The sequence below is a fragment of the Brassica napus genome, chromosome A5, assembly GCF_020379485.1.
Source record: "Brassica napus cultivar Da-Ae chromosome A5, Da-Ae, whole genome shotgun sequence".
In the NCBI taxonomy this organism is placed as follows: Eukaryota; Viridiplantae; Streptophyta; class Magnoliopsida; order Brassicales; family Brassicaceae; genus Brassica; species Brassica napus.
In genome coordinates, this window is record NC_063438.1 from 1622164 (window position 1) to 1638660 (window position 16497).

General features: G+C 37.8%; 4 protein-coding genes across 4 annotated transcripts; 3 read left to right on the plus strand and 1 right to left on the minus strand.

Moving 5' to 3' along the window:
- Positions 1-50: 50 nt before the first annotated feature.
- Positions 51-4282, plus strand: LOC125608891 (mitogen-activated protein kinase kinase kinase 20-like). The gene has a single exon (XM_048779513.1). It carries the CDS (start codon positions 1489-1491, stop codon positions 2497-2499), a length of 1011 nt encoding a protein of 336 aa, XP_048635470.1. The 5' UTR covers positions 51-1488; the 3' UTR covers positions 2500-4282.
- Positions 4283-7139: 2857 nt separating this feature from the next.
- On the plus strand, positions 7140-8212 carry LOC125608892 (zinc finger protein 8-like). Its single transcript, XM_048779514.1, has one exon. The coding sequence runs from the start codon at positions 7259-7261 to the stop codon at positions 8012-8014; it is 756 nt and encodes a 251-aa protein (XP_048635471.1). The 5' UTR covers positions 7140-7258; the 3' UTR covers positions 8015-8212.
- A 2552-nt stretch (positions 8213-10764) lies between these two features.
- On the plus strand, positions 10765-11767 carry LOC125608894. Its single transcript, XM_048779517.1, has 2 exons — positions 10765-11402; positions 11471-11767. The coding sequence occupies exons 1-2, from the start codon at positions 10820-10822 to the stop codon at positions 11668-11670; spliced, it is 783 nt and encodes a 260-aa protein (XP_048635474.1). The 5' UTR covers positions 10765-10819; the 3' UTR covers positions 11671-11767.
- LOC125608893 lies at positions 11716-16467 on the minus strand. Its single transcript, XM_048779515.1, has 8 exons — positions 16044-16467; positions 15664-15954; positions 15329-15579; positions 14953-15094; positions 14453-14821; positions 14228-14353; positions 14004-14132; positions 11716-13901 (listed from the first exon to the last, which is right to left on the minus strand). Exons 1-8 carry the CDS (start codon positions 16122-16124, stop codon positions 11895-11897), a joined length of 3396 nt encoding a protein of 1131 aa, XP_048635472.1. The 5' UTR covers positions 16125-16467; the 3' UTR covers positions 11716-11894.
- Positions 16468-16497: the final 30 nt, after the last annotated feature.

The window sequence follows — 16497 nt, forward strand, 5'->3', positions numbered from 1 at the left end:
GTAAATTATACATGAGAAAGTTGAGCAATTTGTCTACAATATGAAAAGCAGCAACCGCATTTGGCACAATAATCTTAATCATATCCTCCTAGAGATTACCACCTTGTGTCCTAAAGCGCAACATTATAGAGACAGAGTCAAGTCTCCAGAATAAACAACAAATTCAGAAACCAAAAAAAAAAACAAACTCTGAAGCTACCATTTGCACAGACAAGGGCACAACACCTTGTGTGTCTCTCCAAATGCGGTCTAGAAAATATTATAAAAACCTTGTGAACATCATTCTAATTAAACTTTCCTTAAGATTATTAACTATCCTTGCCACTAAATACCAACATGCCTTTTGTTGACCTATGAGAAAGAATTATAACAACCTTATATATGACCAGCATCCACACAATGAAAATCATCCTTTAAAAATGTTATTTGTTAAGGTAGAGAGATTAGACTTTGTCACAGCACAATGAAATGGTCTAAGCTGGTCAAGAAGATTCCAATGCAACGTTGGTTGATGCATGTATGTATATGAGGGAAGTTAGTTCGAGGCATCTTATACTAAATTTGTCTCCTATGATAGGCCTTTTAATTTGAATCAAATGCTGATATCTACAACTTTTCTTTTGCTAATCCAGCTCATGGGAAGAGAGATACTTACTCTTTGTTCGTGTCCAATATGGTATTAGTCACACAATAAGGAGACACAAAGTGGAAGTTGGATGAACGTCTAGGAAGCTAGAGAAAGAATTATCACTTTCATTATCCTCAACAGACTCGGACGTCACTTGGTTCAATCTCTACAGCTTCCTTTATCCCCAAAGTTGTATCTCTAACAACTTCACCACATTTTCACCAATTTTAATCCCACAAATTGCTTATGCAGCAGAAGCCCTGGAATAAAAACCACAAAAAGAGTTACAGATGGAATGCAAATTCTCGGATAAAAGGTATAATTGATACCGGAGTCTCTAGTTTGGGAGATTTTTCTATCAAATTGGATAGCAATTTCCAATATTCGTCCTTATCAATTTTCAAAATGCCGAGTATTCAAGTTCTATAAGAAAGCAAATTTAACATGAGTACTACGTCAACAATCAAAGCATGCATGCACACATTGCAAGTTTGCAACACATATATAGCATCAAACAAGATAAAGCAAAAAAGGAAAGAGTTTTTTTTTTGGAAACTAAAAGAGGAAAGAGAGAAGAGAGGTAGAGGCTCAGGAGATTGCATATCTTACATTATGATTTCTCATAAGTTTTCCATTTCATTATCGAACACCTCTTATAGGCGTCTGAAAGCAAGATCGAGAGGTGCTTCTACAAGGTGACTCTATATTTCCTTTTTTCAATATATATAATACTAGGGTTTCTTTTTCCTTTCTTGCTAGTCTCTACGTAACTCGACTCTCTAGAGGGTTTATAAATATTAACAAGATACACAAAGAACGAAAACCATCAACATTAATCAGAGCGATTCGATCACGAAAACATGCGACGTTACAGAAAGAAACCAAAGATCGATCAGCCCAAACCCGATACGAAATTCATCAAGTCTCTAGGAAAGGGTACGTACGGCTCCGTCGATCTCTTCAGCTACACAAAAGACGACGGCACAACGTTCCACAACGCCGTCAAGACCTCAGACTCCGAAGATTACAACTCCATCGAGAGAGAGTTTCGTATCCTCACCGAACTCAGAGGATGTCAAGGAATCGTACAATCTTTTGGTAACTCTCTGATTCAAGAAACCGATTCCAACGGAAAGAAAGTCTACAAGATGGCTATAGAGTACGCAGCTGGTGGTAACCTAACAGATTACATCCGCGTAAACCGAAGATTATCGGATCCGGTTATCAAAGACTTCACTCGGATGATTCTACAAGGATTGGTTTCGGTTCATGATCACGGTTATGTTCATTGCGATCTTAAACCGGAGAATCTCCTTCTCTTCCCACGTTACGATCAAGAAACATGGTATTGCTCGTACGTGTTAAAGATTTCGGATTTTGGGTTGACGGTCAAGGCAGGAGATGAGTCTGTCTGTTGGGAAGCTAGTTCTCCTTTTGTCGGAACGCCTCTATACATGTCTCCAGAGTCGGTCCGAGACGGTACCACCGTTGAGAAAACCCTAGATTTGTGGTCGTTGGGTTGCGTGGTTTTGGAGATGTATAACGGTAAGCATCCATGGTTAGGGGTTTGTGTTGATGATATAAAGTCTCGTTTATTGGGTGGAAATGCACCGGAGATTCCAGAGAGTGTTCCTTGTGACGCAAGGTTGTTTATGGAGAAGTGTTTCGCAAGGGAACATGGAGAGAGAGGGAGCGCTTCGGAGTTGTTGTTGCATCCGTTTTTGAACGGAGAGAGGGAGGTGAGCGATGACGCCGCCGGTGGAGTGAGGAGGAGGGTAGGGTTAAGGATCAGAAAACCTCCGTCGAGGTTTGAAGATATTACAACACATGGGCCGAAACAAAAGACCCGTTTAAGAAAAGGCCCGTTATAAAGCTTATGGGTAAAATCACCAAAGGAACCACTTTGTTTTGGTTGACATTATAAGCTTACCAGTGTATATTTTATATCAAAAAAAGTGACATGAACTTGTGTATAACAGACTCATTTTCCACGCACGAGGCTTGAAATATTTTAAAAAAATATTATAAAAGTTTATGTTTCCTTTCTTGAATTTTGTTTGTTTTAAAAAGAAAGAAAATGGACAAGGGGCCGGAGACATAACATAATGTAGAGAAGTTCCCCACATACATCGTTAAACCATCATCTGAAAAGATGCTTTCACTATATTGTAATTGTTACATATATAGAATATTCATAAATGGTGGTCCATATAAAAGAAACAAGACCCATATCAGTTTCAGACAATAATGATAATCACTAACCCACCAAAGCTTAGACCTTCCAAAAGCTAAAATAATCGCATTTGTATGTAATTATATTTTTATTGACATTTCGCATATGTACACAAGTTTAGAGAGCCTATTGTCTTCATATGTTGCTGTCATTGCCTATGTATAGCTTACTCATTCAATCATTTTTCTTTCCTAACGCCTATTTTCAACTCTCTTTTATATTATTTGTATCCCATTCTGTGACACGTTGAAAAATTAACGTCAATCTGATCTCAATCAATTTTATAGCTGTTGACAAAAAATATTGTTAAACAATGGCGGGTGGAACATCAAACGTTGTCGCAGAGGTTATAGCTAATAACAGAAATAAGACAAGGTTATTACGTTTTTTCATGCTGAATTTCAAGATTTGGGTCGGTTGATGCTGATTTGTAGAGTATTATGGTTAATTATGAACTCATTCGTATGTTCAGATACATTATATTTATTAGTAAAAAAGAACAATTCTCCCACAAAAATGAATCCTCTTCGTAATGTGTAATGAAGATCATACCGTGAGGTATTTGATTGACCATGGCGTTATTGTATATAAGAAATAAAAATGAGTTTGGTGAATTCGATGAAATGATGGAGAGTTAGTATAGATTGTTTAACACTGAAAGAGACCAGTGAGCTCTTCATGTTGTTTTCAACTCCACTTGCATTTGTTCTGTAGCTATTAATTTTGGGCTTCCTCTCATTCTTTAGTTCTGTTTTCTTCTACTTAAAATAAAATATCTTCCATCATGTATTTCCTATATTACTTTGAAGTTTGGTCCTTATATATAGCTGAACATTGTGAGGTCACATACAAGGAAAAGGACAAGATATGCTTGTCCCTCAAAATCTAGTCTTTTTTTTCATCTTCCATATATTTATTATCTTTAATTATTGCTGGCCAAACAATTCACCAATTTTTTTTTTGAAACTTACCAATTTTATTTTTGAGAAAAAAAATAATAAGGAGAGAATTTGCATACATATATGTATGTAAGAGTGGAGGAGTTGAATCCAAGATATGGATGTGAAGGCAAGAAAGTGAGAGATATGGTCCCCTCAACAAAAGCCATTAAATCTCTGAGCATATGACTGTGACTTTAATGGCAAAGCAAAGAGGTTTGCATTTGCATGATTCAATGAAGGGTTGCTGTTAGGGTTTAGGAGATTTGTGGGCTTTTAAGTGCATGTTTTTTGTGTGGTTCAAATGCCATCCATGGGACACAATTACATTTTTTTTTTGTTGTAGAAAGTTTTTCCTATATTTTATATTACTAGAAAAAGATTAGAAAATACTAAAACATTCTTATTAATTTATACTATTTAAAATCACTTATCATTTCCCTGGGATAGTTCTTTAATATAATTTGAAATTTTAAAACCGCATGTTAGGTTTTTTTTTTTTTTTTTTTTTTGTCAAATAAGAGCTTCCATTTACTTAATTCAAATCCATATTACATAACTAAACGAGCTAGGCTTGCTCTTGCCAAAGAGTCTGCCTGAGAATTTTCTAAACGAGGCACAAAAGAGTAAGATCCGCATGTTAGGTTTAAACAGGGTTTATTTGTTGAAAAATAAAGAGATGTGGACTCCTCATGTGAGGTCCAAAATCTGCAAAGTTATGTATGTAAATTAATGTAGTTTGGGACCAGTACTTCGCATGGACATTGCCATAGTTGAATTTATTTCCGTTCTTACAATACGTTTTGATTAGTCAGATATCACATACACGTTATGTGAATAAGTGAATTTCTGTAAGGAAGTCACTCTAAACAACCTTTTTAGGGGGAATCCATCTGCAATTTTTTTTTTGAAAAAGAACATTTTTTAAAACGCTTACACCAACTGCTTTACAATTTTATAACTGATGATTTTTTTCTGTATCATTCCACAATGACCTGATACATATATATGTATACAATGAAAAATAACAGAAAACTAGCTAGTTATTAACATCTGATCTAAGTTCTTGTTTGAATTATGACAGTACATACGTAGAAGAATGTTGCGAATTGAGATTAAGAAGTTTAATAGTATGCTATGAAACATTTAGTAACTTGATTTTTTTTTGTTCTTTTAGAAGTATAACTACCTATGGTGTAATTATAGTTTATGCTTATAAATATATCATAAGCTATAAAAGAGCGCATAATAATTGGGGTTCATGTTCGTAGATAATCGGTGGGAATCGTTATGTTTGTTGCTATTGTACATTCAGGAGGTTTTATCAAGCGGTATCCTAACTAGCTAGTAACAACATTTAAGAATTTTGTTTTGTCAACGTAACAGCATGATTAGATTGAAAGAGCTATGTTTTAGAATGGATAAAATTCCGTCTATAATTGTGTATTCATCTTTGTTTAATCAATACACTTAGTAGTAATACAAATTATTTAACATTGCATACATTCATGACCAAAAATTTACAAAAGGGAACCAGGAAAAATAATACTAGTGGACTGAAAAATTGAATAATTCGTACAACGAATCGAATTTTGAGTGTGTAGATAAAACATAAAGGGAATATATATATAGTTCAAAATGAAGAAGACGACGTGGACCAAATTTTGCCGGATGATCGTGTTGATAAGTGTCAACAGGTTACATGCATTGATGAGTGGACGAGATCTCTACAAATAAAGATTCAATCTTTGGTTTAATTATCTGGTGATAACATGAACTAGTTGGTTATTAATTAGCATCATTCAATGATCATGTAGAAGGACCACCCCTCTCTCTGTGTGTAAGATCATCTTTGCATCAGTGAGACAAAACATCCAAGAGTGTAAAATGCTGGTCCTTGAGAGAGAAGATCTCTCTTTAATTAGGTCTCCGTCTGACTCTCTCCTCTTTCTCTATTAATCTATTAGTAGTAAAATTCATGTACTTAGAGCATCCACATCAATGAACCCCCTCTTGGGGTTCATCTTTTTAGTTTTTTATTATTAAAATTTGTTTCTTTTTCTTTTTGGTTTTTTTTTAAAAAAAAAAAAAAAAAAAAAAAAAGTTAGACCAATCGCGGGCCGCCACGACACGTGGGGCCCGCGCTACAGTGATGAACTTTAGGAGAGAGGGGTTCAACCAAGAGAACTTTAGGAGAGAGAGGGTTCATGGGATTGAATTATTTTATTATTTTTTTTTCTTGGTTTTTGTGTGAACTCCCCCCATGAACCCTCAATGGGGGTGCTCTTATACGTAGACTTAATAATAACCAAATAGCTAGGGTCCATGGTATAAAAGAGTACATACCTAACTTCACCTTGCTAGTGATCTCTTACCTATAAACTCTCACTCTTTTTAGTTCAACCCATTACTCACCATGACCCCATTTCATCTGCTAACGATCAATTTGGTAAGCTTTTTTTGTCTTCCTTACAACATTTTCGGGAATCACTTTTAGGAAACAGCTAACAGAAAAGGAGATAACTTTGCAAAAGGAGAACTTATTGGAGTTTTAAGAGAAGAAATGTATGTGTGATTGGGTAGGGAAGTGAATAATTAAAGAGACCTCTCATTTATCCGGCCATTTTTACCATATCAATTTATTATTTCCGTAGAAAAAAGCTTACTCACCGTGACAGGGTACATGACATAACCATGCATCATAGATTCATACATAGTAAGCTACTATTTAAACACATTATGTTACATACAATACCAAAGATACACAAGATAAATGTGTATTCCTAATACTACATACATATCCACGTATCAGTGCCTAGTACACAACCATAACCCGATATCCAGTGCAGAGTAAATAAGAGCACCTCCAATGGTAGTATTAGGAAGAGTTCTTAGTATTTTTTTTTAAAAAAGGGAAAAAAATGAAATGAAGAGAAAGAATGCTTTTAAAAAACTATGAGATACTAAAAATACACATATCATTCAAATAGATGATTTACTAATTTAATGAAAATAAAACATAAATAAATAATTATAATACTAATACTTTTTTTTGTTTTAGAAACCTTGGTGCTCTAAGAAGAGCTAACTAGCTATATCAAAGTTTGTGGTAGAGAGATATATATATATCTATCATAGTAATTTTAGGTATACACATATGGAGCTTCAGCCTATTCTACCGAAATTTGAATCCGTCACCATTTTTTTTTTAATTACAAGAAAAAAACTAATATGTACATTTTCCTAAAGAAGCAAACAGAAAAAAAAAACTTACGAGCCAAATGTGAATTACTTAGGTGTATAAAACGTAATGTACCCACGAGGGCATACAGTTGATTACTTTAGAATTTTGGAACCTCTTTAAATTAATGCAAAACCTCATCTCTTGTCTTTCTGTCTCTGAAACAGTCTCAAACTCACTCACTCACTCCTCTCTCTCTCTCTCTCTCTCTCTCTTCCATGGAAGAAACCAATGGAAGAAGAGAAACTCACGATTTCATGAACGTCAACGTTGAATCCTTCTCTCAGCTTCCATTCATCCGCCGTACACCTCCCAAAGAAAAAGGCTCCATTATTCGTCTCTTCGGCCAAGAGCTAGTCGGGGATAACTCCTCCGGCGCCACTGCTCAACAGGAGGAGGACATTCTTGAAACCACAACCACCAAGATCAACGACGAGAGCTCGGAGAATGTTAAGGACAAAGAAAAAGAAAAAGACAGCAGCAATAACAGGAGATTCGAGTGTCACTACTGTTTCAGAAACTTCCCGACCTCTCAAGCCCTAGGTGGACACCAAAACGCTCACAAACGCGAACGCCAACACGCTAAACGCGGTTCTATGCCATCATACCTTCATCAGTCTGGCTCTCACCACGTCTACGGCTTCCTCAACAACCACCACCACCGTCACTATCCCTCGTGGACAACGGAAGCTAGATTCTACGGTGGTGGTGGTGGAGTAGCACAACAAACGCCGTCGTATTACTCACGCACTCTTCCTCCTCCTCCTTCTTCTTCTAACACACCGACGATCAACGGAAGTCCTTTAGGTTTGTGGCGTGTACCCCCTTCCACGTCAGCAAACGCTATTCATAGCGTTTACTCAGCTTCACCAGCGTTTAGGACGCATGACCAGGAGAGTAAGGAGCCGCATTGGCCTTACAAGTTGATGAAACCTAATGTGCAAGATCATGTGAGTCTCGATCTTCATCTTTGACACTTTTTTTGGTGTCCATATCATTTTAACTTAGCCGTGATGAGACTCGTTCAACGAACGGTGAGGCCAATGTGAAAAAAGATGACGAGATATTCATGTTTTGTAAGGAGAACCGGCATGATGTGTAGATCTTGAACCTTTGAGGTTTCTTTCTTCAGATTCTGAGTTTATATATATTAATAAAAGAATAATTTCTGATTTAAATTTATGAAAATATATATGTTCAATCATTCATTTCTGAGTTCTGTTATGGCTTCAAAAATCAAAGAGGAACATTAAATTAATAGCCATAGAAGTCATATATGCACGTACTTTCTCTGTTGTTGCAGTCAAGAAAATTCAAGTCTCGATCAATGTTTCATTAACTCAAATTGTATGTCTGTTTAACCATTAAATAAACCCCACAAGTCTCTTTAGTGCCAAACGTTTACAGCACCTGTTTGATAGAACGGTCTTTTACCGAACCAAGAGCCAAAGAAGAAAGCTCTTGATGTTGATGATGATGATGATTCGGTGAGTGTGGGGATCACTGAAGACAATGGACTAAACAAAAGGGGGTATAGAGAGAAAGAGAGCTGAGAAGTGAAAGTGGTCCATGATTACAAATGTAGAGTTAAACCAAAGAGCGCTTTCATATCTATCTCAAACACACTGAACCTAAAGCTAAAGCTTTAACCTAAAATAAATACTTTCTTCTTTAGTTTCTTTTCAAACCTTATTCGAGCAACTCAAAGAGTAGCATCAACCAAGATGTATACCATGTATTTACTTGTTCATCTCTACGCATATAGCATAATCAATATTTAATGGACTTGAAAAAAGTAGTTAGAATCCGCCACACATGACATGATCATGTCTCTTTGCTAATTGCCTCCAAGAGAGTAGAGTTTTGATAGAAGCCCATAATGCCTTCAAAATAAAAGGCCTACAAGAATGATAAGTATTGATGGTATCTATAATAAGAAACAAGGATATCAATCCTCGTACCTAACATGTGTTACACTAATCAAAAACATTAAAGACTACAGTATAGTATAGCTACGACTTTTAGATAGACCAAACATTTCAAAAGCTTGACTTTTCTAGTTTTGGCATGACTTCAATAACAGATATATGTGGCATTGCCTGCACCATATATATACCCATAATTAGATCATTTCTTTTTCCAACAACTCATGATGGTTATAGTTACATAATGCATTTCAGTACCAAAGCTTAATAATTACCTTGGTACTCTTCTCTAATTAATTATTTTATGAAACGTTGTAGCATGCATGATTTGTATAGTATCTAACTAATGAGCTATAAACTGCTTAACTGACGTTAACCACAAATCATAAAGTCTAATCAGATTATTGTGATAACGATGGACCACATGGTGCAAACTTAGCCCGTCACAAGGTTTTTCAGACAAGTCCTATGGGAACATAAAAACAAATAAAAGGACATATATGCACTCGTCGAACAGTTGTTTGGATAACAAAGCTGCATAGGCTAAACCAGAGAACACAGTACATCTGAGAATTACGTGATGGTTTTATCAAATTATGGAAAATTTTAAGGATATGGTGGTGTACATGTCAAAGAGTTAACATCAAGAGCAGCTAGAAAAGGACCCCACTAAAGTTAATGCAATGTAGAAGAAAGCATGTGATGAAGAACATGATAAAAGAAGCACATAATAAAGACGTGTGAAGAGCACACACATATACATTATATAACCTTTTAGGACCACTTTTCTCTGCTCTCTTGTCTCTTTTTTTAGATTAGATTTGTAAAAGGACTAGTGGAAGTTAAGGAACATCGGCCCACAACCCTAGGAAAATTGCAACTCGAGGATGATAGTTCGAACAGTAGACATCTCAAACCACTTTCAAATTAAAACTCAATCTGATTCATACAACGATGTAAGCTTCCAAAATGGTGGTCTTGTTTTGGTAACCTAAGCTACATAAAGTTCCACCGACACTATACACCATGTGGTTAATTTATCCTTTAGACTGGTTAATTTATCCTTTAGACTCTGAATTTTTGTACTATACTAATTTTCGGCATCTACTTCTCAGATGATGTTATGTAAAGATTAAGGACAAACATATCACAACCAAAGTTAATTTCATTTGCAAAAGGTAGCCACTGAGGAAACATGGTTCTTGTAGTTACATGACTGCTTGTCTGCTTATAAAATGAACTAAGAAGGCAGAGTAGGCTCTGAGATTTCGAGAATCATATACCATTTAGTAAAAATTTCAATAGTTTAAAAGCCTAAATTTATTTATTTTTACAAATAAAAAAAATTATTTACATATAATTTTTTTCAAATTTTTTGGAAAATTGAGGCGAATGCTTCATCAGATTTGGCCCATGATCGACTCTTACTATTATAGCGATTATAATAACAATTGGAAACAAATAAATTTTGATGACCGAAGATGGAAAGGAACACAAATTACAATTACATTATATTTTGTATAACCAACATTGGGTGAGATACCTAGTTAGAATCAGAGAAGTACAAGTTCTACATGCACAATCATATAAATCAGTTTTTCATTCTATCCACAACAGAAGATAACCGGAGATACTATGATGCTATTTCTTTCCCCCAACAGCCAAGACAGGTACTTTCCAGTGCATTAACTAAAGCTACCCAAAAACATGCCCAAATATTCAATAATGGGCCTAATGGGCTTTCTTATTTCAGCACAAAGAAAGACTCTCATCGTCTTCTAGCTCGAGATGATGCCCTACAAAGTCTCTCTCTATCTTCTTCTTTCGATTTAGTACCGAAGCTGCAGTTTATCAATGCATTCTCTTTCGTTTCCATCTTCTTCTTTAGCCCTTTTACCTTCTCTGTCTGCCTTAGGTTCTTCGCAACCAAAGAAGCTAAATTTTCTTCAAAGTCACTACCTTTCTCCTAAGCTTCTTTCACTCTCCACTAAACAGTCTAATGTCTCTCGTCACAGAGCGTTTTCACTTTCCTCCTCTTCCCCACCAGAGGAAACAGTCTCCACGGTCGATTTCCACGAGAAAGATTGGTCCTTTCTCGAATCCATGGAAACCCAACAGACCCAGAAGCTCGAAAAGATCGTAAAGGCTGGAGAAGTAACAGAGTCTTCGAGGGTTTTGGTCTCCTTTAGCTCAGAAGCGTTCGTTGATCGTCTGGTGGAATCTTCGCCTTCCCAGCTCTTGCTTATAGTCCACGACTCCCTTTTCATGTTGGCCTGCGTCAAAGAAAAATACGACAAAGTCAAATGCTGGCAGGGAGAGTTGATCTATGTTCCAGAGAAATGGTCTCCGTTAGATGTCGTGTTTCTCTACTTCCTTCCAGCTTTGCCTTTTGGTCTGGACGAGGTGTTCAAGACACTGTCTCAACGTTGTTCCTCAGGTAACAGTGTTCTGAACCATGTCTTTGTTGGCTCTTGGTTGGTTTCTAACACAGTTTGGTCCTAACAGGTGCACGAGTAGTAATCAGTCACCCGCAAGGTAGAGAGGGCTTGAAGCAGCAAAGGAAGGAGTTTTCAGACGTTGTTGTCTCTGATTTACCTGATGACTCCACCTTGAAGAGTGTTGCTAAGAAGCATTCGTTTGAGTTAACGGAGTTTGTTGATGAACAAGGACTTTACCTTGCTGTACTTACCTTCTCCAAACAATAGATTATCATGTTTCCTGTCTGTCTTTGTAATGAAACACACGATTCATTTTGAGCAAATCAGAACCTTTTTGAAAAGATAAATAAAATGTAAAGAAACTCTTGTGGGAGAGATCTTCACATGAAATGAAATAAACTGCGTTCTGGATTACAATCCTCCATAACGCCAAACAAATCCAAAAGTAAACGGTGTATAAAACCTTGTCCAGTAAACTGTATAAAAAGCTTTTAGAAGATAGAAAACCTCAAGCTGTTGCTTTCCGCAAACAAGCTGTACTCTTCACCTACTGTGCTCTCTTTCTTCTTCATAGTGTGGTTACCAAACGCATGATCTCCTGAGAGCTGCAGGGAGAAGTCCCCCAAGATCCCAATGGAATCAGCAGGAATCGAGTTACTTCCTGCAACAGGACCACTAAAGTGGAACAAAGAGAAGTCTTCGCCACTATCAGTTTCCACTTGAGAAAATCCGTTAATTTTATTTTCATCTGCTGCTTCCTTTGGCTCAAGAGTTTGAACTTGGTCCACGGTGTTCATTGTGTTGATTTCAGCAAACGGATAAAACATTGGAGCTGGCCCAGAGTGGAAAAAAGGGGTTGCTGAATGGTTCAATGGCGTACCATACTGTACATATGGGGACTCTCCATTCAGACTGTATGCAAGAGGACCTGCGTATACATAATGGTTCGGATGAGGGAATGGCATCAATCCGTTGGCTGGAGCTGCAGACCAAGAGACTGGAGCTTGATGATAGTAATCCATTGTTGCAGGACCCTGGAAGACAGGCAACGGTATACTCTGCATTTGGGGAAACATCATGCTTTGTGGCTGTGACAGGTAGGAGGAACAAGGATTCACAATGGGTACCGTATTTTCCACGCTTTGGCTAAGAACCGTAAAAGGAGTTCCAGACTTTTCACTTTCCCCGTTTTCAGCTGGATGGTTAGATATTTTCACAATCCTTAGAACGTCTCTTTCATCAACACTCTTCTCTGCGTCTTTCTTTATCACCTTCTCGTGACAGTCATGCACATCGTTTTCAGTGCCCACTAGATTCTCTCTTCCTTCGAAGTGCTGACTGGCGTCTTCCGGATCAGACATCGGGGAGGATTCAGAGTTTCCGCTGTTTGAAGAAGCTGTATTGCTGTCTCCTTCACTGAGACATGAAGAGCAATTATCTGAGCTGGAGGTTCTACTCATTATAGGATCTTTCGAGTACAGGACATCGTTCTTTGATGTTAAGTGAACTTCCATCTTCTTGCCTTCCTCGGTTGGGTTAATATACTTCCCAGAAACCCAACTGTAGTCACTATGATTAGCACTATCCAACTTTTCTGTAGCCTTGCATTCAGACTCTGTGTCAGCTAACTTCACAGCGAGACTAACATCTTCAACCTCTTCTGCCTTTAATGTTGAACATGTAACTGGTGGTGCGTCAGAGTGTGAGCTGTTTCGCGGATGCTTCAGCTGCGTGGAGTCCAAAACCTTTGTCACAGTTACTGGCATGCCTCTGCTTGCAGATATATTAGATTCTGCCTTTTGCCAGTATCCATTAATGGGTTTATAACTGCAAGAATGGTCATCGTACCTCCCACCAGACCTAATGCTGTTTGGTTTACCACCAGTCTTCAAAGCTTTGACCTTCATATTTTTATTTGACCCGTTAAGATGTCTTGACGACAGTTCCAAGCTATCGTTACAGTACCTTGTCTCAGCAATATGAACAAAAGAAGCATTTTCCGGATGTCTACATTTATCTGACCACCTCAAAGCATGATCATGCTGAACTTCTTTCCATATTCTTTCTGTCTGATGAACAGGTCTTTGCCTATCATTCGTACAGCACCCATTTTCATGATCTATAATCTCTCTATCTGTGCTATCAGAATAGTGGGCCTCTGCGGTTGAAGTAATGCAACCATCCAAACACTCACTATCTTCATCATCAGGAGAATCAGGTGGAGACAATTCTACATCTCCAGTTTCAGTTCCTGACTCCTCGCAGTTTATGGTATCGTTTGACTCCTCATCAAGATTCATAGAGCCTTCTTCTTCCCTTGACAAATTTGGCAGCATTGCTTTATCAATACATTTTGGATTCTTCTGCTCTTTTTCTCGTTCTTTTTCCTTCAACCTCTCTTTTTTACGAAGTTTCTTCTCCCTCTCTTTTGTTCTTTTCCGCTCTTTTCGCTCCTCTTCTTCAAGCTTTTCTTTTTCTTCTTCCTCAAGAAGCTTCTTCTGCAAGTGTTAAGATGATGGACTCGTTGGACAGAAAAAGAATAAAATGCCTTCTTAAATTGCATAGATTGTCAAAAGGTCCAATCAAGATAGCAAACAAACCTGCTTCTCCAAGGTGACAATTTCCTTGCAGGCAACATAAACACGTTGCTCTAATAGTTTCGATGAAAGGCAGACAAATATACTGTGTGCATTTTGACGGGCTGTACCATCCCTAAATGCCTTTTCAACCTAAGATATCATTTATGAAGAGAGAGTATTGAATACACATACATAAAGCACATAAAAATAGATGGGGAGTGAACTTAGACGAATCTATAACAAACCTGCTCCTTGAAAATAACCGTTGCAGCATCTAGAAGAAACTCTCGAGCAAGTTCTGGACTCTTAGCGTGCTTTTGCGGACGGAAGCACTCACCATCAAGCTCATTCCCATCTTTGTCTAATTCACTCTTGTATATTGTAAATGCAATGACAATTTTTTAGCAAGGAGATATCTTATCTGCAAAGTTGTAAATATCTAAAGGGTCTCTGTCAAAAGCTTCGATTACCTCTTCTTCCTCAACCTCTTCAGCATGCTCAAAAAACATTCTGATGCATTTCCCTCTTTTAATTGTAACAAAGCCATCCCCAACCACAAGCCTGGAATGAACGCATTGTTGGCATCCCAATGCATGGGCTTTGACTGATACCTCGGAGGAGCGGCCATTTTTTTTAAGTGCCCTAAGAGTAATGTAGCATTCTTTTAATCCATGAAGGTTTAGGCCACTGACTTGGGCACTCCTATTACTGCCTACTCGTCTGAAATCGAGGATATCGGATTCGCCTTTGTCAGTTCCAATAGCCCACTCGAACTGATGATATCCAGCATTCTCTGTAAAATTTTGACTCCAGTCTGCTCTAACGGAATCAATGCCCACCTGAGATATTGCAATTAAACTTCTCATTCTACCTTGGAATACAATCCTCTTAGATGTTCAGGTAAATCTACTCTTGCAGTATAAGGTACAGGAATCCACAAAGAGGAAAATGTTAAGAAAGATTAAAAGACCTGATATTGAAAAGCTGTATCCGCAACACAAAACCATTCGGTACATTGTGGTTTCCTTTGTATCCTTTTAAGTTCCTTAAGCGCTTTAAACTCACGGATAACATTTTTTCTGCAGTCTCTACAAAACTTCTTACGGTCGAATCTGTAGTTTAAAAGGTCAAAATGTTACTGAGGAATGGAAAAGAAAAGACACAAGACCATGAAAAGAATATTAACAGAATACAACAACTGAGTAATGCATGCAATCATCATAGCTGAAAGAATACATCCCTAACCAATATGTCAACTTAAGTTCTAATAGTTAACAGTACACCCTAACTGGAGAAACCAGATCATAGCCAAACATCCAAAAAAATCAACAAATGAAAAAAAAAACCTGGAAGTTAGCCTTCCAATGAAATCCTCTTCTTTCATAGTGAAAAGTGACAGACGGCTTTGGTCTTCTAAAGCAGAATAAAAATCAACTAAAGTATCAGCAGAGAGCCATCTGGTATGCAAAGCACAAGCTTCTCTTGTCCCATGACCTTTACCATAACCTTGACTTATCCAAACCCTTCCATCGCCACCACAAGCATCAGGATAAAGCAACTCACGCTCCCTCTCTCGCGCACGTGCACTCTCAAACACCTACCAAACAACAACCAATACATTCTTATTATTATTATTATTTTTTAACAACAAACAAACGGCTATTCTATTACTCAAACTTACAGTTTGCAGCACTTTGAAAGATTTGGGATACAAATAACAATCAAGAAGCGTGAGCGATTCATCCCTTGTCGCGGTGATTCCTCCCCATTGATGAGCGTCGGGGTTACTGAGAGCTGAGCTGTTTTTCGATGATCCTTTCTTCTGTTGCAACGAAACGATCTGCAAGAAGCCTTCGAGAAGAAGGCCGTGGCATCTAGAGCAGCACATGTTCTTGCGCGCCTGCTCAAAGAGAGCTTGCCTATCGATCCGGAGAAGCTTCTGCTTAGCTTTCGAAGATAACTCGCTCCAGAACTGTATTCAATTAGTTCAAAACAAAATTCAATTTCATTGACACGTGTCAAATCATTATGAGAGTTAGGTGAATGGGGGGGGAGAAGGACCTTGTGGAGCTGAATGTAGCTGACTCCGTCGACGTCACTGGACCAAAACCGAGAGGAGGAGTGGTCATCCTTGTGTGCCATCTAACACTCGTCTCTAATCTTCAACAACCAATGAGATTCATCGAAGAGACTAGTAAAGCGGATTCAAAGCTCAGACGAATCGGAAAAAAAAATCAACGAAATTAAATTGGAGGAGGAAAATGAATTGGGTGAATAATCGTGATAAACCCGATGACGATGTTTTCTCCGGATTGAGATCCCTTTGATGGAGGGAGGGAGGGAGGGAGGGAGGGAAGGAATCGAATCAAAAATTGGATTGAATCGGGAAAGAGAACGCGAGGAAGACGATTACGATGAGATTCGCTCGCGGAGCAGCTAAATATACATTAGGCGAGACGCGTTAGAGAGAGTTGCTGGCTTGGAAAGAGGGTTAGGAAATGTTAAAATGAAATGA

What these genes read in the sequence shown, in the direction of transcription:
- LOC125608894 (XM_048779517.1), top strand. Translation starts at nt 10,820, where the DNA reads ATGCATTCTCTTTCGTTTCCATCTTCTTCTTTAGCCCTTTTACCTTCT. An exon ending in GTCTCAACGTTGTTCCTCAG is followed by an intron (nt 11,403 to 11,470) that starts GTAACAGTGTTC and finishes TGGTCCTAACAG; the next exon opens with GTGCACGAGTAGTAATCAGT.
- LOC125608893 (XM_048779515.1), bottom strand. Translation starts at nt 16,124, where the DNA reads ATGGCACACAAGGATGACCACTCCTCCTCTCGGTTTTGGTCCAGTGAC. An exon ending in CTTTCAAAGTGCTGCAAACT is followed by an intron (nt 15,580 to 15,663) that starts GTAAGTTTGAGT and finishes GTTGTTTGGTAG; the next exon opens with GTGTTTGAGAGTGCACGTGC. An exon ending in AAGAGGTTGAGGAAGAAGAG is followed by an intron (nt 14,354 to 14,452) that starts GTAATCGAAGCT and finishes ACAATATACAAG; the next exon opens with AGTGAATTAGACAAAGATGG.
- LOC125608892 (XM_048779514.1), top strand. Translation starts at nt 7,259, where the DNA reads ATGGAAGAAACCAATGGAAGAAGAGAAACTCACGATTTCATGAACGTC.
- LOC125608891 (XM_048779513.1), top strand. Translation starts at nt 1,489, where the DNA reads ATGCGACGTTACAGAAAGAAACCAAAGATCGATCAGCCCAAACCCGAT.